Genomic DNA, 27,766 nt, shown 5'->3' with positions numbered 1-27,766 from the left:
AGCACAAAACAGACTATAGACTTAAAAATAACTGTCTTTATTTCTTTATAAACAAAGGCATTATTTATAGTAATAGTTACTCTGCTGTAAAGACTGTTAGATGTCAGTCTTCTATGGGGATTGGCTGAAATAAACAACAGTATCTCTCTCCAGTTGAAATACCACCTCAACAAAGTATAAATATAACTACGCAATTTCCTCATTTCTTTTTGACATCGATTTACATTTTTCTATTTTGCGGCTTTAAGCATGACACGTCAAGCTCCTGTTAAGACATATATTCAAAACACACACGCACAAATGATGAACATGCTGACAATGAAGATTGTTTAAATTCAACAAACCAAAAAAGAAGTCATGAAGATTAAAAAATAAAATATAGAACAGATATTTACATACATTTGAGTTTATTTTGTACCCAAAAATACATATTATTCCTAGTTTACTTAATGCCACGTTGATTGGCACATTCATTGAAAACCCACAGTGGCTCATATCAACTCCATCTGGTTTTAAAGTGTCAATATGGAGTGCAGCATGGTTCAACTAGGCTAGAGTCCTGGGGCTATTCAATGGAGTGCAGCATGGTTCAACTAGGCTAGAGTCCTGGGGCTATTCAATGGAGTGCAGCATGGTTCAACTAGGCTAGAGTCCTGGGGCTATTCAATGGAGCGCAGCATGGTTCAACTAGGCTAGAGTCCTGGGGCTATTCAATGGAGCGCAGCATGGTTCAACTAGGCTAGAGTCCTGGGGCTATCACGGTTATTTATTCTGACTCTGTATTTATTCTGGCTGTATCTCAATATTCTAGTGGCTTCCTTCCATTGTGTCCTTCATCTGCACAGTTCTGTTTTGAAAACAGCAATATGGTTGACCCCTACCAGGCCTTCGCTTTCTCCTGTCCAGTTCCTTTACCTCAGTGCAGATCAATGAGATGAGGACGAGAGGAAGCCACAAAAATTGTCTGAATCTGACAGAATTACATCAGTTGGGTATTCAATTAGCTGAATAATGATTTTACGGTTTGTGAGCACTAAATGTGCGGCAGGTAGCGTAGCGGTTAAAACCGTTGGGCCAGTAACCGAAAGGTTGATAGTTCGAATCCCTGAGCGGTCTAGGTGAAAAATCTGTCGATGTGCCCTTGAGCAAGGCACTTAATCCTAATTGCTCTTGTAAGTCGCTCTGGATAAGAGCGTCTGCTAAATGACTAAAACGTAAAAGGTATGAAACATCCTATGGTCTGGCGCTGGTATTTTAAGTTTAATAGTAGTTTAATACTTGGGGGAGGGGGAATTAATCTGCAACGTGGTATATTGAAACATTTCTCACAGCTAAAACATTTCCACAAAGTTTATAAGCTCATAACAATGTTGAAGAATAGAATGAATCCCTATGTGCATCCCAAATGGCCCCCAATTCACTATATAGTGCACTACTGTTGACCATAACCCTATGGGCCCTGTTCAAAGGAAAGGAACATACCTAGTCAGTTGCACAACTGAATGCATTCAACTGAAATATAGTCTTCCACATTTAGTACTGCAGTATATAGGTAGTAGAGTTCCATTTGGGACACATCCTATGTCATATACCAGATCCATTAAAGCAGATCATCAACGGTTTCTGAAGCGCCTGGGAGTCTTGACACCAGTGCTGTGATTGACAGGAAAACGAAGCTAGGGGAGTCTGACACGAACGCTGTGATTGGTAGATTGGCAGAGCGCGAGTGACAGACAAGCATTATTGCACATTTCAGATGATTCACACCATGAAATGATTCCAATCAGAACACATTTCAGATGATTCACACCGTGAAATGATTCCAATCAGAACACATTTCAGATGATTCACACCATGAAATGATTCCAATCAGAACACATTTCAGATGATTCACACCATGAAATGATTCCAATCAGAACACATTTCAGATGATACAGACCATGAAATGATTCAATCAGAACACATTTTCCGGATGTTTCAATTCAGCATCTAATTTCTTTCGGATATCACAGTGGTGAGCAATAGAATACAGTGGTGAGCAATAGAATACAGTGGTGAGCAATAGAATACAGTGGTGAGCAATAGAATACAGTGGTGAGCAATATTTTCATAATAATAAAACTTCTGAAGGAGGAATACAAAACTAGTTTAAATATAGATTTTATTCCAAATGGCACCCTATTCCCTATATAGTGCCCTGGTCAAAAGTAGAGCACTAAATAGGGAATAGGGTGCCATTTGTGACACAAATATAGACAGAATAATAAAAGAAGCATGACATTTTTCAGAAATGGACCAATAATGGTATTAGTGGTTTTTTTCTGCTTGCCTGTTTCTCCCTTGAAAATACACGGTAGTAGACACAATCAGTATTTGTTAACACCGATTTAACAGCCCTTAAAATGTCGCTCTCCTATCCTCCATTGTAGTTCTAGCCTGGTCCCATATCTGTTTGGGTTGTACAGCCAACTCCCATGGCCATTGTCATGCCACAGCACCAACAAATCTGTGACCAAGCTATTTTTGTAACGTTTCAACGTTGCAACACCTTACGGAGTCAAAATGGTGGGAGAGAGAGCGCGAGCTTAAGAAATATAACTAACAATAGACAAACGTTTGTAGGCACTCTGATAATATTATTCCAAAAGGTCGTCTGATAAGAGGGAACCTCAGTGATAGAGATGTGTGGTGTTGACGGGAGAGGGGCTTGTAGAAGTCACATCGCCCAATCACGATTCCATGTCGTTTCCATCGAAGATGGGTGGCTCAAAATCACATACCGCCTCAAAGGTCAGCCCTGTGAGGAAGGGAGGGAGATAGAAATGTGTTTCGCAGGTGTTTCAGAGCTGTCTGAGGGGTTGTGAGCAGCGCAGAGCAAAATACAATTATTTTGCAAGATGGACAAAAGGTTTGGTCCCACTTTACTTAAAAGCATTCAGGTATAATGGCCCTGTCTATAAATGATCTCATAATGGCACCGTCTATAAATGATCTCATAATGGCGCCGTCTATAAATGATCTCATAATGGCCCCAGTCTATAAATGATCTCATAATGGCCCCAGTCTATAAATGATCTCATAATGGCCCCAGTCTATAAATGATCTCATAATGGCCCCATCTATAAATGATCTCATAATGGCCCCATCTATAAATGATCTCATAATGGCCCCATCTATAAATGATCTCATAATGGCCCCATCTATAAATGATCTCATAATGGCCCCATCTATAAATGATCTCATAATGGCCCCATCTATAAATGATCTCATAAAGGCCCCAGTCTATAAATGATCTCATAAAGGCCCCAGTCTATAAATGATCTCATAAAGGCCCCAGTCTATAAATGATCTCATAAAGGCCCCAGTCTATAAATGATCTCATAAAGGCCCCGTCTATAAATGATCTCATAAAGGCCCCGTCTATAAATGATCTCATAATGGCCCCGTCTATAAATGATCTCATAATGGCCCCGTCTATAAATGATCTCATAATGGCCCCGTCTATAAATGATCTCATAATGGCCCCGTCTATAAATGATCTCATAATGGCCCCGTCTATAAATGATCTCATAATGGCCCCGTCTATAAATGATCTCATAATGGCCCCGTCTATAAATGATCTCATAATGGCCCCGTCTATAAATGATCTCATAATGGCCCCGTCTATAAATGATCTCATAATGGCACCGTCTATAAATGATCTCATAATGGCCCTGTCTATTCCATTCTACATACGTTTCCATTCTTCGATGTCCAGATCGCGGCTCTCAAAGCTCTGGTCGTAGGGGTCAGCCTCAGGCTCATCGTCTGGGTCGTGGTACTGGGAGAAGTAGGGGTGGGCCAGAGCCTGGGCAGCCGTGATCCTCTTATCTGTGTCCAGAACCAACATCTTCTCCAGCAGGTCCACAGCTACAAGCAGATAAACATAATCTATACCAACAGGGTCCATATTCAAAGACTCTCAGTGTAGGAGTGCTGTTATAGGATCAGTTGAGCATTTTTCCATCATAAATTGATAAAGATTGTATGGACAGGGGGAACCTAAATAAGCACCTACTCTAAGATGCTTTTTGAAAATGGCTGTAGCAGGCCATCTTATGACTCCTTCCTCTCATTAGCATCACAAATTATAACATCTTGGGGTCTGATTTTGAGTATAAAATGATTCCAACACTACCTTGTGGGTTGGCTCCAATGAACACGTCAGAAAAATTCCTCTTGGGCATCTGAGGCAAGGAGTTGATGTAGTTCCTTGCCTGTAAACCAATGGGAGTACAGAGATCAGAGGTCAAAGGCCAATAGAACACAAACAAGGCTGGCATCCAAAACAGCACCGTATTATCTACATAATGCCCTGTTTGACCAGGTCCCATAGGGCTCTGTATAGGCACTATGTAGAAAATAGGGTGCCATTTGGAATACACTTCAAAGCCACAAGATGACCACTTTTGGGGTCATAGGGTTGGTTTCCCCGACCCAGATTAAGGCTACTTATTCTGGGCAACAACAACAAAAAAATTCTTTATCTGGGGCTGGGAAAGCGGCCACTAACTTTGTATTCAGAGAGTAAAGATTATGATTAGCACTAATTAGTCCCATATTAGACAAGGACTTGTCCCAAACCACACCATATTCCCCATGTCCCCAATTGTGACTGTGCACTATAAAGGGAATAGGGTGCCATTTGGGATCCCTCATCAGGAGAAATGTGACTAGATTTACTCGTAACCATATTGTCCCAGTCACTTGATCATATGCAGCATTGGCAAGAATTGGATTAATTATCAGCACTGCTAAGAGAGGGTTTCATTGCAGATTTTGTGAATGTGCAAAGAGAGAGAGAAAGCAGAAGGAGAAGAAACAGTATTATAACTGAGTATTGTTTATTTATTTGGTTGCAGTACTTATAATCTAGCACCATGTAATAGAGCTACCATCTACTCAATCAGTTCACACTTCAAGAAGAGGAACTGCAATACTGTGAATTTCAGTTCCTACTTTCCTTAACACACTGTTGTCAGAGGAGGAAGTGTTTCAATTCAAACAAATTCTGGGTTCAGGCAATGTGCCATAGTTTGTTAGTGTGCAATTCTAGACATATTAATACTTTATCCGGCTTCATAATGCTTTACAACACTGCTATGGCAAACCAAACATTAGAAGGCAAGAGAGTAGTTGCTGCTTGACTTGCATTGACGTACAGCAAGCATCAGACGCCACTCAGTGGTTATAGTAGAGCGCTGTGGGTAGTAGAACATAGAAACCTACAGTCGAAAAAAGCAGCAACGTCAAAATGCTACATGTATGTTCGTCTACTTCCTCTTTATGTGGGAGCAAATATCCTCTAAAGAGGTTGTAATAGTGTAGCACTGGGTATGTGGCAGTGCTCTGGGCTAGATGTGACGGCGGTGGCAGTGCTCTGGGCTAGATGTAACGGCGGTGGCACCGCTCTGGGCTAGATGTAACGGCGGTGGCACCGCTCTGGGCTAGATGTAACGGCGGTGGCACCGCTCTGGGCTAGATGTAACGGCGGTGGCACCGCTCTGGGCTAGATGTAACGGCGGTGGCACTGCTCTGGGCTAGATGTAACGGCGGTGGCACTGCTCTGGGCTAGGTGTAACGGCGGTGGCACTGCTCTGGGCTAGGTGTAACGGCGGTGGCACTGCTCTGGGCTAGATGTAACGGCGGTGGCACTGCTCTGGGCTAGATGTAACGGCGGTGGCACTGCTCTGGGCTAGATGTAACGGCGGTGGCACTGCTCTGGGCTAGATGTAACGGCGGTGGCACTGCTCTGGGCTAGATGTAACGGCGGTGGCACTGCTCTGGGCTAGATGTAACGGCAGTGGCAGTGCTCTGGGCTAGATGTGACGGCAGTGGCAGTGCTCTGGGCTAGATGTGACGGCGGTGGCAGTGCTCTGGGCTAGGTGTAACGGCGGTGGCACTGCTCTGGGCTAGGTGTAACGGCGGTGGTTTGGGCTAACCAGGGTTGGGGTCAATTTGGTCAACTCAGGAAGTAAAAATGCAATTTTCAGTTTACTTCCTGAATTGACTTGGAATTTACCCCAACCCTGGGGCTAACAGTCTTGTGGCACGCAGGTTCGAGGACTTGGGTTCAAATCCTTGCTTGGCGCCATATAGAATGCATTGAATTGAGTAATTTGGTCCTGCTCACCTCGTGGCTTGGCATCCTGCTTATTAGAGAGGCTGGGGGCGTTCCTGTCAGACGCATTATCTGTTGAAGCTGGTTTATATCTATCAGGTAAGGGTCAAGGGGTATCAGCAGACAGCAGTATAGCAGAGACGGTAAGTTGACAAGCAGCTAGTCAGTGGGAGACCTGATGACTCGCGTTAGCTCCTCGAGCTTATACCTGGCTTTCTGGCCTTGGCTTTAGCTCAGCGGACTAACAGTCTTCTTTATGAATTTTATGGTAAGGCTCAACTCCTAAGACGCTCTGCAAAAAAAGGGAATAGTCCCATCTTTGGAGGGAAAGGTAAGAAAAGAGAGGGTGAGATTGTAAGGTGTGTGTAAGGCAGACTGGTAGCATGCTTGAGGTAATGGTAGAGAAGAGAAAGTCCAATTAGTCAGGAGAAAGTCAAGTTAATAAATCACAGCAGTGAAACCCAAGCTTTGAACATAGATAGAAGCATGGCTCTATGCTGACCCTTTTTAGTAAAAAGAAAAATGTAGGCACACAGAAATTTAGGAGCACACAGAAAAATATTTTAGGTAATAAAGCTAGAATTTGTAATTTTTCTAGGAGCACTGGTGCTCCTAAATTTAAATTCCAGGTCGCACAGCAAAATATTTAGCAAAATATATGCAAGTAAAATGGTCACACTGTAGAGCCCTGAGAAATGTATGTTAATTTATCCAAGTGAAGAATTAGTTTTCAAATCAAAACAGGTATTGCATTTGACCCCATCTCACAAACAGAGATTTAAGAGGATGCATTTGACCCCATCTCACAAACAGAGATTTAAAAGGATGTAAACATGTAAAATAGTTGTTGCTGAAGAGTATAACACACTTCACAAATTGATGCAAAAACAAATAATTACCGGCCCCTTTAGCAATTTAAGCAAGCAGAGACCTTGCAGCATAATAACTATGTGTACAACTCACAGACAAAGAGGAGATTTTCATCAAGAGCTCAGGCCCTGGCGTCCCAACGAGCATCATTATTAGCTTCAACTGATCAATGTCTAACAGGTACCGTGTGTAAAGGAACAACAGGAGCTGGCAGGGAGAGGAACCAGCAAGAACAGTATTTGTTGTCTTTAAAATAACTGAGCTGTACTTGATTGAGCTTGCCTGGCACAATGGAACCAAGAACAATGACAAATGCAGTCCGGGACATTGATTTGTCAGAGTTTCACACTGACTATAACATATATTATAAACTGGGTGGTGCAAGCCCTAAATGCTGATTGTCTGACAGCCATGGTATATCAGACCGTATACCACGGGTATGACAAAACATTTATTTTTACTGCTCAAATTAGGTTGGTAACAGGTTTATAATAGCAATAAGGCACCTCGGGGGGGGTTGTGATATGTGGACAATATACCACGGCTAAGGGCTGTGTCCAGGCACTCCGCGTTGCATCGTGCCTAAGAACATCCTTTAGCCGTGGTATATTGGCCATATACCACACCCCCTCGGGCCTTATTGCTATTATAAATGAAGTGTAACATACTTGTACAAACTATATCAGAATAGCTACTCTGAATGGTTGAAAATCAACATGACCTCCTATATTGTATCTATGTTTTGCGCAATCATGTGACATACTTGGATTTGAACCTTTATTCAAATCTTGCTATGATGACACATGATTGCGCAAAACACAGGGTCCCAATTGGAATTGCTAGGTGTCATCATTCTGGATAAGAACTATGGAATGTAATGGGTAAACACACTGCAGAGGATGCATCTTTAAATGCCTCGTTAGCATCTCTGAAAACACTGACAGGCAAGGAAATACAAAGATTAGTGCCAGAGTCATTCAGCAGATCCATAGATTAAAACATTCTCATTCAGTCCAGCAGACTATTAGACACGTGTTACAGAAGAGGAGGCACTGTGCATGTGACAGACAAAGGAAGAAGGCTAGGAAACCTGATAAAACAGAGTTTTAGAGACCACGTGTGGAGAGGTAGAAATTAGTGTGGCTACAGAAACTGACAAAGTATGACATCTTCTACAGTGTAATTCAGCCTCATGGCATGCTGTAGAGAGAGACAACAGAGCTGATCGCAAGAGAACAAACATAGATGGCACCATAGCGGGGTTAGTTGAAAAAACCCACCAGTGGGGTTAGTTGAAAAAACCCACCAGTGGGGTTAGTTGAAAAAACCCACCATAGCGGGGTTAGTTGAAAAAACCCACCATAGCGGCGTTAGTTGAAAAAACCCACCATAGCGGGGTTAGTTGAAAAAACCCACCATAGCGGGGTTAGTTGAAAAAACCCACCATAGCGGGGTTAGTTGAAAAAACCCACCATAGCGGGGTTAGTTGAAAAAACCCACCATAGCGGGGTTAGTTGAAAAAAACCACCAGTGGGGTTAGTTGAAAAAAACCACCAGTGGGGTTAGTTGAAAAAAAAACACCAGTGGGGTTAGTTGAAAAAAAACACCAGTGGGGGTTAGTTGAAAAAAAACACCAGTGGGGGTTAGTTGAAAAAAAACACCAGTGGGGTTAGTTGAAAAAAAAACACCAGTGGGGTTAGTTGAAAAAAAACACCAGTGGGGTTAGTTGAAAAAAAAAACACCATAGTGGGATTAGTTGAGAGAAAAAGAAACCCACCATAGTGGGGTTAGTTTGAGAAAAAGAAACCCACCATAGTGGGGTTAGTTTGAGAAAAAAAAGTTGAAGTAGTTGAAGGAAAAAAAACACCATAGTGGGGTTAGTTGAAGAAAGGCACCATAGTGGGGTTAGTTGGGAAAAAAACACCATTGTGGGGTTAGTTGGGGAAAAAACACCATTGTGGGGTTAGTTGGGGAAAAACACCATAGTGGGGTTAGTTGGGAAAAAACACCATAGTGGGGTTAGTTGGGAAAAAAACACCATAGTGGGGTTAGTTGAAGAAAAAAACCACCATAGTGGGGTTAGTTGAAGAAAAAAACCACCATAGTGGGGTTAGTTGAAGAAAAAAACCACCATAGTGGGGTTAGTTGAAGAAAAAAACCACCATAGTGGGGTTAGTTGAAGAAAAAAACCACCATAGTGGGGTTAGTTGAAGAAAAAAACCACCATAGCGGGGTTAGTTGAAGAAAAAAACCACCATAGCGGGGTTAGTTGAAGAAAAAAACCACCATAGCGGGGTTAGTTGAAGAAAAAAACCACCATAGCGGGGTTAGTTGAAGAAAAAAACCACCATAGCGGGGTTAGTTGAAGAAAAAAACCACCATAGCGGGGTTAGTTGAAGAAAAAAACCACCATAGTGGGGTTAGTTGAAGAAAAAAACCACCATAGTGGGGTTAGTTGAAGAAAAAACCACCATAGCGGGGTTAGTTGAAGAAAACACCACCATAGCGGGGTTAGTTGAAGAAAACACCACCATAGTGGGGTTAGTTGAAGAAAAAAACACCATAGCGGGGTTAGTTGAAGAAAAAAACACCATAGCGGGGTTAGTTGAGAGAAAAAGAAACCCACCATAGTGGGGTTAGTTTGAGAAAAAGAAACCCACCATAGTGGGGTTAGTTTGAGAAAAAGAAACCCACTATAGTGGGGCTAGTTTGAGAAAAAGAAACCCACCATAGTGGGGTTAGTTTGAGAAAAAAAAGTTGAAGTAGTTGAAGGAAAAAAAACACCATAGTGGGGTTAGTTGAAGAAAGGCACCATAGTGGGGTTAGTTGGGAAAAAAACACCATTGTGGGGTTAGTTGGGAAAAAAACACCATTGTGGGGTTAGTTGGGAAAAAAACACCATAGTGGGGTTAGTTGGGAAAAAAACACCATAGTGGGGTTAGTTGGGAGAAAAAAACCATAGTGGGGTTAGTTGGGAGAAAAAAACACCATAGTGGGGTTAGTTGAAAAAAAAACATTATAGTGGGGTTAGTTGAAAAAACCACCATAGTGGGGTTAGTTGAAGAAAAAAAACACCATAGTGGGGTTAGTTGAAGAAAAAAAACACCATAGCGGGGTTAGTTGAAGAAACAAACACCATAGCGGGGTTAGTTGAAGAAAAAAACACCATAGCGGGGTTAGTTGAAGAAACAAACACCATAGCAGGGTTAGTTGAAGAAAAAAACACCATAGCGGGGTTAGTTGAAGAAACAAACACCATAGCGGGGTTAGTTGAAGAAAAAAACACCATAGCGGGGTTAGTTGAAGAAAACACCATAGCGGGGTTAGTTAAAGAAAACACCATAGCGGGGTTAGTTGAAGAAAACACCATAGCGGGGTTAGTTGAAGAAAACACCATAGCGGGTTAGTTGAAGAGGTTCGTTTTGCAGAGCAGCAGGTTAGGAACATAGAAGAACATTACCTTAGAACACATTATTTTAGGTCACATGGTCTGGACCTGCAAAAAGCTGTTACCATCACATCAATCAATCACCAGCCGTAGGATTCTGTATGTACACCGGTCTTATCCAATAAGGACATATTGTGTGGGAATCTCACCACCAACCACTCGAAGGTTAGTCACGGAAACAGAGTGGTTTAATGGGTAGGCCAGGCATACTCACAAAGTAGAGGGCATTTCAGCTCCGGTACTCATATCAGACCAATAGTAGGTTAGGGCAATGAAAGGATACGGTCAGTACCGGGAAACAGCGTTCTGCCAGTGAGGAGTTCAGCCATGATACATCCCACAGACCAAATGTCCACTGTAACAAAGAGGAAATCATTATGGCTGTCTGTGTAACACAGAGGAACAACAAATGTCTACCGTAACATAGAGGAACAACAAATGTCTACCGTAACATAGAGGAACAACAAATGTCTACAGTTACATATAGAGGAATAACAAATGTCTACTGTAACAAAGGGATAACAAATGTCTACTGTAAGAGGAATAACAAATGTATACTGCTACATAGTGGAATAACACATGTATACTCTTACATAGTGGAATAACACATATATACTGTTACATCGAGGAATAACACATCTGTTACATATAGAGGAATAACAAATATATACTGTTACATATAGTGGAATAACAAATATATACTGTTAGATATAGAGGAATAACACATCTACTGTTAGATATAGAGGAATAACACATCTACTGTTAGATATAGAGGAATAACACATCTACTGTTAGATATAGAGGAATAACACATCTACTGTTAGATATAGAGGAATAACACATCTACTGTTAGATATAGCGGAATAACACATGTAGACTGTTACATATAGTGGAATAACAAATATCTACTGTTACATATAGAGGAATAACACATCTGTTACATATAGAGGAATAACACATCTACTGTTACATATAGAGGAATAACACATCTACTGTTACATAGAGGAATAACACATCTACTGTTACATAGAGGAATAACACATATACTGTTACATAGAGGAATAACACATCTACTGTTACATAGAGGAATAACACATCTACTGTTACATAGAGGAATAACAAATATCTACTGTTACATAGAGGAATAACAAATATCTACTGTTACAGAGAGTGGAATAACACATATATACTGTTACAGATAGTGGAATAACAAATATATACTGTTACATAGAGGAATAACACATGTATACTGTTACATAGTGGAATAACACATGTATACTGTTACATAGTGGAATAACACATATATACTATTACATATAGTGGAATAACAAATATATACTGTTACATATAGAGGAATAACACATCTGTTACATATAGTGGAATAACAAATGTATACTGTTACATATAGTGGAATAACACATATATACTGTTACATATAGTGGAATAACAAATATCTACTGTTACATATAGTGGAATAACAAATATCTACTGTTACATGTAGAGGAATAACACATGTATACTGTTACATAGTGGAATAACACATGTATACTGTTACATAGTGGAATAACACATATATACTATTACATAGAGGAATAACACATCTGTTACATATAGTGGAATAACAAATGTATACTGTTACATATAGTGGAATAACACATATATACTGTTACATATAGTGGAATAACAAATATCTACTGTTACATATAGTGGAATAACAAATATCTACTGTTACATATAGAGGAATAACAAATATCTACTGTTACATATAGAGGAATAACACATCTGTTACATATAGTGGAATAACAAATATCTACTGTTACATATAGAGGAATAACAAATATCTACTGTTACATAGAGGAATAACACATCTACTGTTACATATAGAGGAATAACACATCTACTGTTACATATAGAGGAATAACACATCTACTGTTACATAGAGGAATAACACATCTACTGTTACATATAGAGGAATAACACATCTACTGTTACATATAGAGGAATAACACATCTACTGTTACATATAGTGGAATAACAAATATCTGTTACATATAGTGGAATATCAAATATCTACTGTTACATATAGAGGAATAACAAATATCTACTGTTACATATAGAGGAATAACACATCTGTTACATATAGTGGAATAACAAATATATACTGTTACATAGAGGAATAACACATGTATACTGTTACATATAGTGGAATAACACATGTATACTGTTACATATAGTGGAATAACATGTATACTGTTACATATAGTGGAATAACACATCTACTGTTACATAGAGGAATAACACATATACTGTTACATATAGAGGAATAACAAATATCTACTGTAACATATAGAGGAATAACAAATATCTACTGTAACATATAGAGGAATAACAAATATCTACTGTTACATAGTGGAATAACAAATATATACTGTTACAGATAGTGGAATAACAAATATCTACTGTTACAGATAGTGGAATAACACATATCTACTGTTACATATAGTGGAATAACACATATCTACTGTTACATATAGTGGAATAACAAACATATACTGTTACATATAGAGGAATAACACATATACTGTTACATAGTGGAATAACACATATATACTGTTACATAGTGGAATAGCACATATATACTGTTACATAGTGGAATAACAAATATCTACTGTGACATATAGAGGAATAACATGTAAACTGTTACATATAGTGGAATAACACATGTCTACTGTTACATATAGTGGAATAACACATGTCTACTGTTACATATAGTGGAATAACAAATACCTACTGTTACATATAGAGGAATAACACATATACTGTTACATATAGTGGAATAACAAATATCTACTGTTACATATAGTGGAATAACAAATATCTACTGTTACATATAGAGGAATAACACATCTACTGTTACACATAGAGGAATAACACATCTACTGTTACACATAGAGGAATAACACATCTACTGTTACACATAGAGGAATAACACATCTACTGTTACACATAGGGTGGAAAACATTGTTCAGCATGTCCATTCAGTGCCCTGCTATTATGACATCCACATGGCAAGAACATCGCCCCAAGATCACAAGTACATCAACAATGTGTAGCCTAAATGTATAGCTCGTATACATGTCTACAGTGAGCAGATGCAGGCTGTCTAAACCACTCAGAGCTCCAACTACTGTCTCTGTCATGATGTAATACATCAGATCTCTAGCTACTGTCTCTGTCATGTTGTAATACATCAGTTCTCTAGCTACTGTCTCTGTCATGATGTAATACATCACATCTCTAGCTACTGTCTCTGTGATGATGTAATACATCAGATCTCTAGCTACTGTCTCTGTCATGATGTAATGCATCAGATCTCTAGCTACTGTCTCTGTCATGATGTAATGCATCAGATCTCTAGCTACTGTACCTGTCATGTTGTAATGCATCCAGTTTAGCATGATCTCTGGGGCCCTGTACCAGCGAGTGGCAACGTAACCAGTCATCTCATCGTCTGTGTGCCGCGCCAGCCCAAAGTCCAGAATCTGAGGAGGACAGACAGAACCAAACAATGTGGTACTTCAAGATAGTCAGATAGTGAACAGAAAAGTCACACCCTGTTCTCTCCTTGCAGTGAACTTTTAATAGCACCATTTCATAAAGGTGTGCTTGGTTTCCCCCTCAGGCAGACTGTCTGATATTCTTGTCCAGACTGTTCAGGATGAACAAAGTTTGAATGAGTGGGCCAATAATAAACACCTTACCTTCAGCTCACAGTCCTCATTCACAGCCACGTTGCTGGGTTTCAGGTCCTGAAGAGCGATGGGAGACAAGACATTATTAGCATTATCATTTCTATATTATTACAGACTACCTACATGAGGCCAGATCTGAATGTGCTTTCTCAATTGGGTCTAGATTCTCTCAAACCAAACCCCCACTATCTGTAGAAGTGCTCCTACAAAACTTCTACAGTACTTCTGCAAGACTAACTCAATCTCGAACCAATCAGATCAGTTCTTTCAAAACAGCAGAACTGAATCATTGACTCGGTCACAGTACAAAACAGGGGTACTGTTTATGGTTTCACTTCCTCTGTGGTTTATAGTGTTTGAATAAGGAGCGAGCCTGGGCCTGAACCTGCCATGTGGAAGTGAACCAAAGAGTCATAAACTAAGACAAGAAACAGGGTTGTCATCTGGGAAGGGCTTTTTCACTGTGGGCTGAGTCAAACAGGAGAGGAAACTTACTCTGTGAATGATATCTGCTGAGTGGATATACTGAGGAGAGAGAGGTGAAGGAGAGCAAAGGCATTACATTAAATCAACATCATGAATCATAAGTTTGTAGTTTTTAGGTACATCACAGATGGCAAAAATTACAAAAATATGACTTCCTTTCTATCAGTTTTGCCTGCGGGGAATGTACACAACACTGGTCAACAACTGCGAATGGCAGTTAGTTGAAGAATGTTTAAAATCTCCACGCATGTTGTTTCACCTTTAACCCCCAGAGTATCTGGTAGATGAGGAACTGTCTGTCTGTGTGTGTGTATGTGTGTTTCACCTTTAACCCCTGGGGGATGTGGTATATGAGGAACTGTCTGTCTGTCCGTATGGGTATGTGTGTTTCACCTTTAACCCCCGGGGGATCTGGTATATGAGGAACTGTCTGTCTGTCTGTGTATGTGTGTTTCACCTTTAACCCCCGGAGGATCTGGTATATGAGGAACTGTCTGTCTGTGTGTGTGTGTGTGTTTCACCTTTAACCCCCGGAGGATTTGGTATATGAGGAAATGTCTGTCTGTGTGTGTGTATGTGTGTTTCACCTTTAACCCCCGGAGGATCTGGTATATGAGGAACTGCACATGGTCATCTGTCAGCTTCTGACACTTGATTATGTTGTTGAGGTCTGCCCCCATCAGGTGGGTCACCAGGTACCTGCCAATCACAACCAGACATAGGCTCAAACTAAACACCTCCCCTGTATTAACAAAGATGGTTTAGTATGAAGATATGTAGAAATTGCTTCTCCAATTGAGGATTTCTATCACGTGTGTCGGCGATGTCATGGCGACGTTGGCCAACTAAGCTCATGCGCAAAACCACGTCATCTGGCCTAACAGTCGACTGGCCCCGAACGGCGCAGGCCTTCAAAATAAAAGGCACTTCTTCGATTTAAAGTTGTTTCTGACGAAAATGAAAACACGTCAGTTTGTCACTTTCACGAGGTTGGAGTTATAACACGTTGGGCTACTGAAGACATTATAACACGTTGAGCTACTGAAGACATTATAACATGATGAGCTACTGAAGACATTATAACATGTTGAGCTACTGAAGACATTATAACATGTTGAGCTACTGAAGACATTATAACATGTTGGGCTACTGAAGACATTATAGCATGTTGAGCTACTGAAGACATGATAGCATGTTGGGCTACTGAAGACATGATAGCATGTTGGGCTACTGAAGACATGATAGCATGTTGGGCTACTGAAGACATGATAGCATGTTGAGCTACTGAAGACATGATAGCATGTTGAGCTACTGAAGACATGATAGCATGTTGAGCTACTGAAGACATGATAGCATGTTGAGCTACTGAAGACATGATAGCATGTTGAGCTACTGAAGACATGATAGCATGTTGAGCTACTGAAGACATGATAGCATGTTGAGCTACTGAAGACATGATAGCATGTTGAGCTACTGAAGACATGATAGCATGTTGAGCTACTGAAGACATGATAGCATGTTGAGCTACTGAAGACATGATAGCATGTTGAGCTACTGAAGACATGATAGCATGTTGAGCTACTGAAGACATGATAGCATGTTGGGCTACTGAAGACATGATAACATGTTGAGCTACTGAAGACATGATAACATGTTGGGCTACTGAAGACATGATAGCATGTTGGGCTACTGAAGACATGATAGCATGTTGGGCTACTGAAGACATGATAGCATGTTGGGCTACTGAAGACATGATAGCATGTTGAGCTACTGAAGACATGATAGCATGTTGAGCTACTGAAGACATGATAGCATGTTGAGCTACTGAAGACATGATAGCATGTTGGGCTACTGAAGACATGATAGCATGTTGAGCTACTGAAGACATGATAGCATGTTGAGCTACTGAAGACATGATAGCATGTTGAGCTACTGAAGACATGATAACATGTTGAGCTACTGAAGACATGATAACATGTTGAGCTACTGAAGACATGATAACATGTTGAGCTACTGAAGACATGATAACATGTTCAGCTACTGAAGACATTATAACATGTTCAGCTACTGAAGACATTATAGCATGTTCAACTACTAAATACATGATAACATGTTGAGCTACTGAAGACATTGGCTCCAATCTATGTTGTGCATTCAGATTTCGGAAAACTATTGGGAAAAAATTGCAAGCATCCCCGGTAGTCTGGCGTTGTTGCGCCTCTGGGTTTAGAAACTCTGTGGTATTAAGACATGGACAACCATCTGTTTCTCACTGTTACATAGTCCACTAGTGTGATATATGTTTAGGTTATCGGCTTTAAAAATATATATTTTACCTTTATTTAATTAGGCAAGTCAGTTAAGAACAAATTCTTATTTTCAATGACGGCCTAGGAACAGTGGGTTAACTGCCTTGTTCAGGGGCAGAACGACAGATTTTTACCTTGTCAGCTCGGGGATTCGATCTTGCAACCTTCCGGTTACTAGTCCAATGTTCTAACCACTAGGCTACCTGCCGCCATTTCGGCTAATGGTTTATTATCTGGTTAATGTAACCAGTGAACCCATAATGCTCACCAACGCCACAGTATTACAATGTGCCATCTGTTTCCCACCCGCCTCTAAAAACATCCTTGGATAGACCAAAATATATATATTTTCCCAAAAACTCATTATATTTATTTTCCCCACAGACACATACATTCAGGTGTTTCTATAGACGGGTGGGTTGACGATGTCACCATAATAACACGTGTGCAAAGAGTTAAAAGGCTGTATGTTGCCTGAACGGTCAGATAGATGGCAACAATGACAAGAAAGTGCTGTGCTGGGAATTGTAGATGTCTCGTTTCAGCTAGTTCTATCTTGTTCTTGATACCATCTCTTGTTTTGACTGATGTCATGTCTATGCTAATATGGCTCAAATTTGCTAGCTGGCTAACCTACAAACTTAACAATGTATTTGAGACAACACGTGCTTGTGGACAAATGCATTTAAGTTTTCACAATAAATATTTGTTACTGAAATATAGCTCACAAGTTCTCAATAACCCTTTGATTGTAAACCAACTGTGTCCGTTTTTTGCCAGCTGAAACCGGTTGAGCGGCTGCTCCCCAGACACACATTCCTCCTCCTCTCTAGAAGCCACAGCAAGGCGAGCCCTCCACCAATAGAATGGCATTAAACAAAATACAGGTCCATTAAACCCACTTATTTTTGCAATTCAAATCTAATCCCATAGTGTATTAAAACAGCCCCAAACAGTGGTGAAGCACTTCTGGAGGGAAGGAGGAAGACGAGCCAAAACATACAGGAGGAGCACATGGAGGTTTCACTCAGAGTGAGGGAGGGCGAGAGAGAGATGGCATGAGAGAGAGAGACAGGGGGGTATAAATAAGGTATATAAATACTGAGCCCTCGTCTGTGTTGATCCATTCCCTCCCTCTCAGGGGTAGAGGAGGCGATATGGACAGTCTTGTGAGTCACATGTTTTAGAAGCTGTTTGGGCGAACCACTGATACAGCACCTCTGCATAACATATCCCATCTTTTTCCTGGACAGCAGTTTGTGCTCCTCCGTCCTGCTGCTCCTCCGTGTATGTTGAACACAGATTATAAGCATGAGCTGAAAATAGCCTCGACTCCCTTTTGATCATTCTGTGTGCAGCAGATTCTCCCACTGCAGCCGTTTCACATCTCACTCTCTCTCCACCCTCCCGCTCTCCCTAGACCCCTCTCTCTCTCTCTCTCCACCCTCCCGCTCTCCCTAGACCCCTCTCTCTCTCTCTCTCTCTACCCTCCCGCTCTCCCTAGTCCCCTCTCTCTCTCTCTCTCTCCACCCTCCCTAGACCCCTCTCGCTCTCCACCCTCCCGCTCTCCCTAGACCCCTCTCTCTCTCCACCCTCCCACTCTCCCTAGACCCCTCTCTCTCCACCCTCCCGCTCTCCCTAGACCCCTCTCTCTCCACCCTCCCGCTCTCCCTAGACCCCTCTCTCACTCTCTCTCCACCCTCCCTAGACCCCTCTCTCCACCCTCCCGCTCTCCCTAGACCCCTCTCTCACCACCCTCCTGCTCTCCCTAGACCCCTCTCTCACCACCCTCCCGCTCTCCCTAGACCCCTCTCTCACTCTCTCTCCACCCTCCCGCTCTCCCTAGATCCCTCTCTCACTCTCTCTCCACCCTCCCGCTCTCCCTAGACCCCTCTCTCTCTCTCCACCCTCCCGCTCTCCCTAGTCCCCTCTCTCTCTCTCTCTCCACCCTCCCTAGACCCCTCTCGCTCTCCACCCTCCCGCTCTCCCTAGACCCCTCTCTCTCTCCACCCTCCCGCTCTCCCTAGACCCCTCTCTCACTCTCTCTCCACCCTCCCGCTCTCCCTAGACCCCTCTCTCACTCTCTCTCCACCCTCCCGCTCTCCCTAGACCCCTCTCTCCACCCTCCCGCTCTCCCTAGACCCCTCTCTCACTCTCTCTCCACCCTCCCGCTCTCCCTAGACCCCTCTCTCTCCACCCTCCCGCTCTCCCTAGACCCCTCTCTCACTCTCTCTCCAACCTCCCGCTCTCCCTAGACCCCTCTCTCCACCCTCCCGCTCTCCCTAGACCCCTCTCTCCACCCTCCCGCTCTCCCTAGACCCCTCTCTCACCACCCTCCTGCTCTCCCTAGACCCCTCTCTCACCACCCTCCCGCTCTCCCTAGACCCCTCTCTCACTCTCTCTCCACCCTCCCGCTCTCCCTAGACCCCTCTCTCACTCTCTCTCCGCCCTCCCGCTCTCCCTAGACCCCTCTCTTGCTCCTTCTCTACCCTCCCTCTCTTCCCTCTCTTATCCTCTACCCTCTCTTATCCTCTACCCTCTCTCCTCCCTGTGTGACCTATGCCCCCCCCCCCCCCCCCCAATTCCTCTGTGGTACAGGGTGTTCATATATCTGGGACAAGGGGGCAGCTGAGAGTCTGAGAGAATACCCCTGCCCATCTGCCTGCGGGTGGTGGAGCTGCCAGAGAGCTAGCCTGGTACCAGATCAGTTCGTGCTCTTCATTGCTGTCATTGTCAAGACAAACATGGCAAATAGCACTAACAGACACACACCCACCAGAGGGAGAAGGCAGTCTGCAGCACAGCACTGACTCACTAGCTGAACAATGTCCTTTTCTCACTGACTTTCAACATCAACAAACCATAACTGCCTGAAGCCAAGGCAGTCAATGCGGAACTATTAGCAAGGTAAGGGAGATAGTCACCAGGCAGTACTACCGACAATAGTCACCAGGCAGTACTACCGACAATAGTCGAGGGGCAATGTTCCTTCAAATAAATGTCAGCACTGAGCAAATTTCAGGCCTTGTTAAGCACAAAATTCTGTGCAACTTCCAGCACCTGTTTACTGTGAACACTGAGGCTGTACCCGCTTTAAGTTTCAGTTTTAACAATGTAGGCTACTGTGGCTATTTTATCATAATGTAGGCCTACCATCAAAAACAACAGAGAAAATGCATCCCATCACATTTTAACATGGAAATAGGTGTTCTATCATTCAGCCTACAGTAGAAGCCAATGTGAGGTGTTCAATGTAGGACTACATTCCATGAGACTTTAGAGAAAAACACACGCAGGGCTGGACATGAACCTGTTCATCTACATGAACCTGTTTATAAAGACAAGGATGTGGCTGAAAATGTGTTTGTGTTGAACGATGCAAGAAACCACTTTACAAAATCAAATGCATTATTATTCCCATACCATTATTACAGAGAATTAGACAAATGATGCTACACTCTGCCTATTGGCTACTTAGCTTAATCAAGCCTGTCTCAAAATACAACACTGCCCCTTTAAGGGCTCCCAAGTGACGCAGCAGTCTAAGGCCCTGCATCTCAGCGATAGAGGCGTCACTACAGACGCTGGTTCGATTCCAGGCTGTATCACAACCGGCCGTGATTGGGAGTCCCATAGGGCGGAGCACAATTTGCCCAGCGTCATCCGCCGTAGGCCATCATTGTAAATAAGAATTTGTTATTTTAACTGACTTGCCTATTTAAATCAAGTTAAAATAAAAACATATGGCAATGGTCTATTTGCATATAGTCCAACTGCAGCTCTGATTGTTTATGCCGCACTGATCTGTGCAGAGTACGGGCCGAGTAGCGCAGTCTGTGTAGAGCACGGGCCGAGTAGAGCAGTCTGTGTAGAGCATGGGCTGAGTAGAGCAGTCTGTGTAGAGCACGGGCTGAGTGGTGCAGTCTGTGTAGAGTACAGTCTGTGTAGAGTACAGGCTGAGTAGTGCAGTCTGTGTAGAGTACGGGCTGAGTAATGCAGTCTGTGTAGAGTACAGTCTGTGTAGAGTACAGGCTGAGTAGTGCAGTCTGTGTAGAGTACGGGCTGAGTAGTGCAGTCTGTGTAGAGTACGGGCTGAGTAGAGCAGTCTGTGTAGAGTACGGGCTGAGTAGTGCAGTCTGTGTAGAGTACAGTCTGTGTAGAGCTGTCTGTGCAGAGCACGGGCCGAGTAGAGTAGTCTGTGCAGAGCACGGGCCAAGTAGAGCAGTCTGTATAGAGTACAGGCCGAGTAGAGCAGTCTGTGCAGAGTGCAGGCACTCACGCAGCTTAGAAGGAACATTGGTAACAGGTAGTACTACTGATAATAGTCACAGGCAGTACTACTGATAATAGTCACAGGTAGTACTACTGATAATAGTCACAGGCAGTACTACTGATAATAGTCACAGGCAGTACTACTGATAATAGTCACAGGTAGTACTACTGATAATAGTCACAGGCAGTACTACTGATAATAGTCACAGGCAGTACTACTGATAATAGTCACAGGTAGTACTACTGATAATAGTCACAGGCAGTACTACTGATAATAGTCACAGGCAGTACTACTGATAATAGTCACAGGCAGTACTACTGATAATAGTCACAGGTAGTACTACTGATAATAGTCACAGGCAGTACTACTGATAATAGTCACAGGTAGTACTACTGATAATAGTCACAGGCAGTACTACTGATAATAGTCACAGGTAGTACTACTGATAATAGTCACAGGCAGTACTACTGATAATAGTCACAGGTAGTACTACTGATAATAGTCACAGGCAGTACTACTGATAATAGTCACAGGCAGTACTACTGATAATAGTCACAGGCAGTACTACTGATAATAGTCACAGGCAGTACTACTGATAATAGTCACAGGCAGTACTACTGATAATAGTCACAGGTAGTACTACTGATAATAGTCACAGGCAGTACTACTGATAATAGTCACAGGCAGTACTACTGATAATAGTCACATTGATCCACTGTCAATAGGCATTGGCTGAGAGAACGATCCACTGCCAATAGGCATTGGCTGAGAGAACGATCCACTGCCAATAGGCATTGGCTGAGAGAACGATCCACTGCCAATAGGCATTGGCTGAGAGAACGATCCACTGCCAATAGGCATTGGCTGAGAGAACGATCCACTGCCAATAGGCATTGGCTGAGAGAACGATCCACTGTCAATAGGCATTGGCTGAGAGAACGATCCACTGTCAATAGGCATTGGCTGAGAGAACGATCCACTGTCAATAGGCATTGGCTGAGAGAACGATCCACTGCCAATAGGCATTGGCTGAGAGAAGAAAACAGCCAACGACAGACCTAAGAGTTAACTCAACATTCAGTACATAAAGAAAACAGCCAACGACAGACCTAAGAGTTAACTCAACTCACACATCATTGAACTCCTCCAGACTAGTAGCAGGTGTGAAAACATCTAGAAGGCCGATCACCTGAAATACAGAAAGGCCAATGGTCAAGTTAATAATGCAACAAGGAACGAGGACTGTATCAGCTCTCCCAATGACTTCATGACCTCACAAGGAGTTGGTTTCAGCAGAGAGGAGCATTGGAGAGCATTGGAACTAGAACAATAGAATACTTCAACCAACATCTTCATACAGTTGATATCTCAGTCAGCAGCACAGTTGTATTCAGTAATATGATTAATGTAGCCAACATAGTTCTGCTGCTTTTAAAAGAGAGGAGAGAGCGAGACGGACAAGAGAGAGCGAACGAGACGGACAAGAGAGAGCGCGAGCGAGACGGAGAGACGGATAAGAGAGCGAGACAGACAGCGAGACAGACAACCAGACAGACAGAGACAGCGAGGGCAATAGAAGACTTAAGCCAACATCATCCTAGAGATGATATTCAAGCACTTACATAATGATTCATGCAGCAAACAACTTTGTGCAGCTTTTGAGACAAAACTCACATTCTCATGCTTCATGTGCTTGAGCAGCCGTAGCTCTCTGTAGGTTCTCTTGGCGTGGATAAAGGACTGGAAAGGCCGGGAGAGCTTCTTCACAGCGATCTTCAGACCCGTCTTCTGATCGTACGACGAGCTGGAGGAGAAAACAGAAATGGATTACTTTATTTCAACTACAAGAGGTGGATATAAGTCAACAATATCTAACAGAGCTGCACCCATTCTTCTTCAATACAAGTACTGATAGGAAAGTTCAAAGTACTGATCTAATAGAAATCAGCAGTGACAAAATGTTACGCACACGATCTTCACAAACAGTAGGCTCTCTCAATGATCCACTGTCAATAGGCATTGTCCGAGAGAATGATCCACTGTCAATAGGCATTGTCCGAGAGAATGATCCACTGTCAATAGGCATTGTCCGAGAGAATGATCCACTGTCAATAGGCATTGGCCGAGAGAATGATCTACTCTCAATAGGCATTGGCAGAGAAAATGATCCACTCTCGATAGGCATTGGCCGAGAGAATGATCTACTCTCAATAGGCATTGGCAGAGAAAATGATCCACTCTCAATAGGCATTGGCTGACAGGAAAATATGAAGGGGTAATAAAGAGACATTCAGTATATAAAGAAAACAGCTAATGATAGACCTGAGAGTTAACTTAACTCACAAATAGGTGTCGTCCTGAAGCAAGTTGCTGCAGCCAGGCTGTCATTTTACAAGACACAGCGGGAAAAAACATCTAAAAGGGCCCGATATTTGCATGAAACCAGATGAAGTGAAGCAAGAGGTGCTGAAGTGAGAAGGAAAACGAGACGTCAGCAGAAGTGAAAATGTAATCTCTCAGCAGACTGAGGCTGTCCCCCAAACGACACCTTATTCCCTTTAAAAGTCCACTTCATATCCATGTCCACATTTCAATGTAAGGTGTTGTATTCGGCCCATTTTTTTTGCTGATAGCGTATTGAGAGGGTGTCAGGTAAGAGGACAAGAGGAAACCCTCTCAATACGCTATCAGCAAATAAAATGGGTCGAATACAACACCTTACATTGAAATGCTAGGAAAAGACTATTGAGCATTCCCTAGCGATGCTCCTCTTCCCCTAGCCTGTCAGTCAGACTAGCAGCAGCAGTCACTTCCTGCTCTGGGGAGAACAACACCGCTCCTAGGCCGTCATTGAAAATAAGAATGTGTTCTTAACAGCCTTCCATAGTTAAATAAAGATTAAATAAAGGTGTAAAAATAATAATAATAATATTTTTAAAAATCTGCCAAATCGGTATCCAAAAATACAGATTTCCGATTGTTATGAAAACTTGAAATCCGCTCTAATTAATCGGCCATTCCGATTAATCAGTCGACCTCTAGTATATAGTATGCTTACTTAGTTTATCATGCATTTCATATTTCTTAATTCTCGTGTGCTTTTTTCTAGTAATACATTGTTATTGATTATTGCATTGTTGGGTTTTGAGTTTGCAAGAAAGGCATTTCTGTACTTGTGCATGTGACATTAATAAAGTTGAACCAATGCTCTCCTCTATTCCTGACGTATTGAGAAGATGGCAAGGAGAGGGAGGACTTGAGGAATCGAGGATAATACCTTTGAGATTCACCCTGGCTGACTGACAGACCGCGAGGGAAGTCTCCCGCTCACTTCCTCTCTCTTTGAATCTCTCCTAACCACAGTCATGAGCAGTCAGCTGCCAGCCTGGATCGGTTTGGTCTCTCTTGTCAAATCTATTGCGGTCATTGACAATTCCACAGGGAGTTGGCAAGAGAGACAAAACTGTTGTACGTACACACTCACAGAGCAGAGGTGAATAATTGTTTGTGATGAAATAGTTGCAAGACCAAGGAGGTCAGGAGTCCCCGGGCAACACCAAACAAACATTTAGATAAAGTTGTATGTATGTGAGCTGCGGTGTACACATTAAGGAGGTAATCCTTCTGAATATAAAGCAAATGTTTTATGTACTATAAAATGTCCCTTGGCCTGATATCCAGTTCCCTTTTTAACCCAACAGTAATCCTGCCATCAAAAAATGAGCCCACTGCCTAGCAGCAGCAGTCACTTCCTGCTCTGGGGAGAACAACAACAACTATATGTTTACTCAGACACCAACCCAGCAGATGATACTAATAACATAGTCGGTATTAGGTAATACAGGGTACTACTCGGGTAATACAGGGTACTACTAGGCCCATTTTCATTAACGAAAGGTTAAGGAAACCTCTGAATATATGATCCTTGAAGGATTACCCTGTCCTGTTGTTGCCTAGCAGCAGAAGTATTACAGGAGCCTGTATTGGTGCAAAACAATCTAGGCTAACATGACAATGGAGTCGGCAAAAACACTAACAGATGTGGGACCAGGCAAGCACTTCACTAAAAGTGGATTCAAACGAGAAAACATAGATGTCAGAAGTTTTAAAATTGGCAAGAGGTTAATAACTTGCAGTTAATGTCCTTCATACAGAAACACACACCATATCTTGTTTCCTCAACTAAGGAACACGTAAAGACAGACAGACCCTATCCCCTTTCTTCAACATCTAAGGAGCAAGTCCAGACAGTAAACCAATGAGCTATGTATCCTGGTTAGAATAATTAGTCCTATTCTGGGCCGATGAGTCATCATAACATCATCATGGCATCACTCTGAGGAGGTTTAACAACAGATGTAATTAGCTACTTCAGTTGCGGCAGTTCCACTAAAGAACTGCCAACTTTGGGTTGAAAATGCATCCGTTGCCCAACCCGCTGGATAAAGTATTAAATAACATAACAGAAAGTACACGAAACCAATAACCGATACGACCACACGGAGTACTTTGCAACTCTCTTTGTGGCTATCAATTTGCATAATATTTCCATAGCTTTAATACGTTTAAATGTAATGTTGCTATTCGGATAAGCTATAAAAGTGCCTGGCTACATTTAAATCGTGCACGTACTCTAGCCAACTTTGTAGCTGGGACATCGCAGCATTTCACATGGCAACATTTTCTCAAATGTTGAGTCTAGTTAATGTTATTCGACTGTGCGAGGACAGACTGGTTCAGGCACGAAGGGTTCGCTCTCGCTGGCACAGTTGGAGAATCGAGAGGGCCTTATGGCCGGGCATCGGTCTATTCTGAATACACTAACTGGGAAAGCTAACTTTAGCGTCTATCTCTACAGGCCTTATAGAAATTAATGGCTACATTGGTTAGCTCTACGTAGACATAATAGGACAAAAAAACGTGATTTACCAAACTGATCCGTAGGCCCCGGAACCGACTGGAGACAGGGTCTGGTAGCGTTCTGGTACCTCCCAAATCGTCTTGGTCACCTCCTGCCGATAAAACGTAGGTCGTTCTTTCTGCGACATTCCTGCAGAACAACCCTCAAACTGCAAGTTGTGACTTCTCCTTTTTCTTGGTCAAAGCTGGCAGCAGCTAGACTCGTGCAACTAAAGTAAGTTCGCTAACTAGTTTAAGAAAATGCTGTAACCTCTAGCTAGCTAGTTCGTTGTGAGCGAGGTGCAAAATTCTTGAAATTCTGCATGTTTTAGGACGGAAAGAGTTTGTTGAGAAAGATTTTCTAACTACTCCATTTGCACTTAAGCTCCCGGGATTTCACAATGTCATTTACCCAGCGCGCCCGTTTTCCTCTGCTGCAACAACAAAATGTCGCGAGATAAACTCCAAACCTCGAGCAACTCAAAGGACAAACCAGATATGCCAGATATTTTTTCACAGAACCATTTTAATAAATGTATTTAAAAGCTTAGACAAACAGTGATTTTAATGTAAATAAAAATGATTTCAAGAGTCAATAAAAGCACGTATCAAACATTTAGTAAATGGCCCCATTTCCAAATTAAATAAAACTATACCTCAGTATGAGTAGAAATAAGAACAAAGTCATGTTTTTCACAAAATATTTTGGGAAACAGGCATCAGTTGGAAATGTTTTTATATAAGGCAGACCCATAATGGCTGATAATAATGAAAAAAACGGAAAAAACACGTTATTAATTAATTACACCAAAAACACAGGTTCACATGTTTCGTGAAAATATACCGAAAATATTGTGGGAAATCACCCATTGAGATTTTTACATGGCTGCAAACTATATTACTATTGGGAGAGCATCAAATCGGTCCATCTTCGCTTCTAAACACCAACACAATTTGGTGAAAAAAGCATTCTCCCAATGCCTGGAAACATGAATTTGTTTTGATATGATCAAATACATAAAAACTTGAGGTAAAAAACATATTCCCATTATCTCTAACAGAGGTGTAAAGTAACTAAGTAAAACTACTTTGAGGTTTTACTGGATATCTGTACTTTACTATTTATATATTTTTTAACTTTTACTTTACTACATTGGTCCTGTGTGGCTCAGTTGGTAGAGCATGGTGCTTGCAACTTTGGGATTGTAGGTTCGATTCCCAAGGGGGATCAGTATGAAAATGTATGCACTCACTACTGTCACTCTGGATAAGAGTGTCTGCTAAATGACTAAAATTTATAATTACAACATTTTGAGCAGGAGCTGTCCTCCCACCCATACAGGAGAGAGTCCCTGCCCATCTTCTGAAAGCACCTGAAACCCTGCCTCTTTAAATAATTCCCCTTGAATCCCCCCACAAAAAAAAAAGAAATCCTGAACCAACACTTGCACTTGACTTCCCGTTCTAGCTCAGATATTGCTGACAGCTGCTTGATGAAAAGTGTACTAACTATGCCTGTGATGTGTGGTTGTCCCACCTAACTATCTTAAGATGACTGCACTAACTGCA

At 42.1% G+C, this 27,766-nt stretch overlaps 1 protein-coding gene across 2 annotated transcripts; it reads right to left on the bottom strand.

Annotated features, from left to right (window-relative positions):
• Positions 1-21: 21 nt before the first annotated feature.
• LOC120059107 (mitogen-activated protein kinase 14A-like) lies at positions 22-26,649 on the bottom strand. 2 transcript variants are annotated; one of them, XM_039007918.1, is made up of 12 exons: positions 26,228-26,649; positions 22,973-23,102; positions 22,429-22,487; positions 15,304-15,415; positions 14,726-14,755; positions 14,240-14,287; positions 13,906-14,020; positions 10,762-10,833; positions 7,124-7,203; positions 4,178-4,256; positions 3,736-3,909; positions 22-2,797 (listed from the first exon to the last, which is right to left on the bottom strand). In XM_039007918.1, exons 1-12 carry the CDS (start codon positions 26,344-26,346, stop codon positions 2,730-2,732), a joined length of 1,086 nt encoding a protein of 361 aa, XP_038863846.1. In that variant the 5' UTR covers positions 26,347-26,649; the 3' UTR covers positions 22-2,729. The 2 variants fall into 2 exon arrangements, with proteins under 2 accessions (XP_038863846.1, XP_038863847.1); XM_039007919.1 differs by lacking the exon at positions 7,124-7,203 and adding an exon at positions 6,173-6,252.
• Positions 26,650-27,766: the final 1,117 nt, after the last annotated feature.

The sequence above is a fragment of the Salvelinus namaycush genome, chromosome 14 (genome assembly GCF_016432855.1).
Source record: "Salvelinus namaycush isolate Seneca chromosome 14, SaNama_1.0, whole genome shotgun sequence".
In the NCBI taxonomy this organism is placed as follows: Eukaryota; Metazoa; Chordata; class Actinopteri; order Salmoniformes; family Salmonidae; genus Salvelinus; species Salvelinus namaycush.
Note: the sequence above shows the minus strand (reverse complement) of the source record. Positions and strands in the feature narration are given on the sequence as shown.

What these genes read in the sequence shown, in the direction of transcription:
- LOC120059107 (XM_039007918.1), bottom strand. Translation starts at nt 26,346, where the DNA reads ATGTCGCAGAAAGAACGACCTACGTTTTATCGGCAGGAGGTGACCAAG. An exon ending in AGCACATGAAGCATGAGAAT is followed by an intron (nt 22,488 to 22,972) that starts GTGAGTTTTGTC and finishes TCTGTATTTCAG; the next exon opens with GTGATCGGCCTTCTAGATGT. An exon ending in CAGCAGATATCATTCACAGA is followed by an intron (nt 14,288 to 14,725) that starts GTAAGTTTCCTC and finishes ATCGCTCTTCAG; the next exon opens with GACCTGAAACCCAGCAACGT.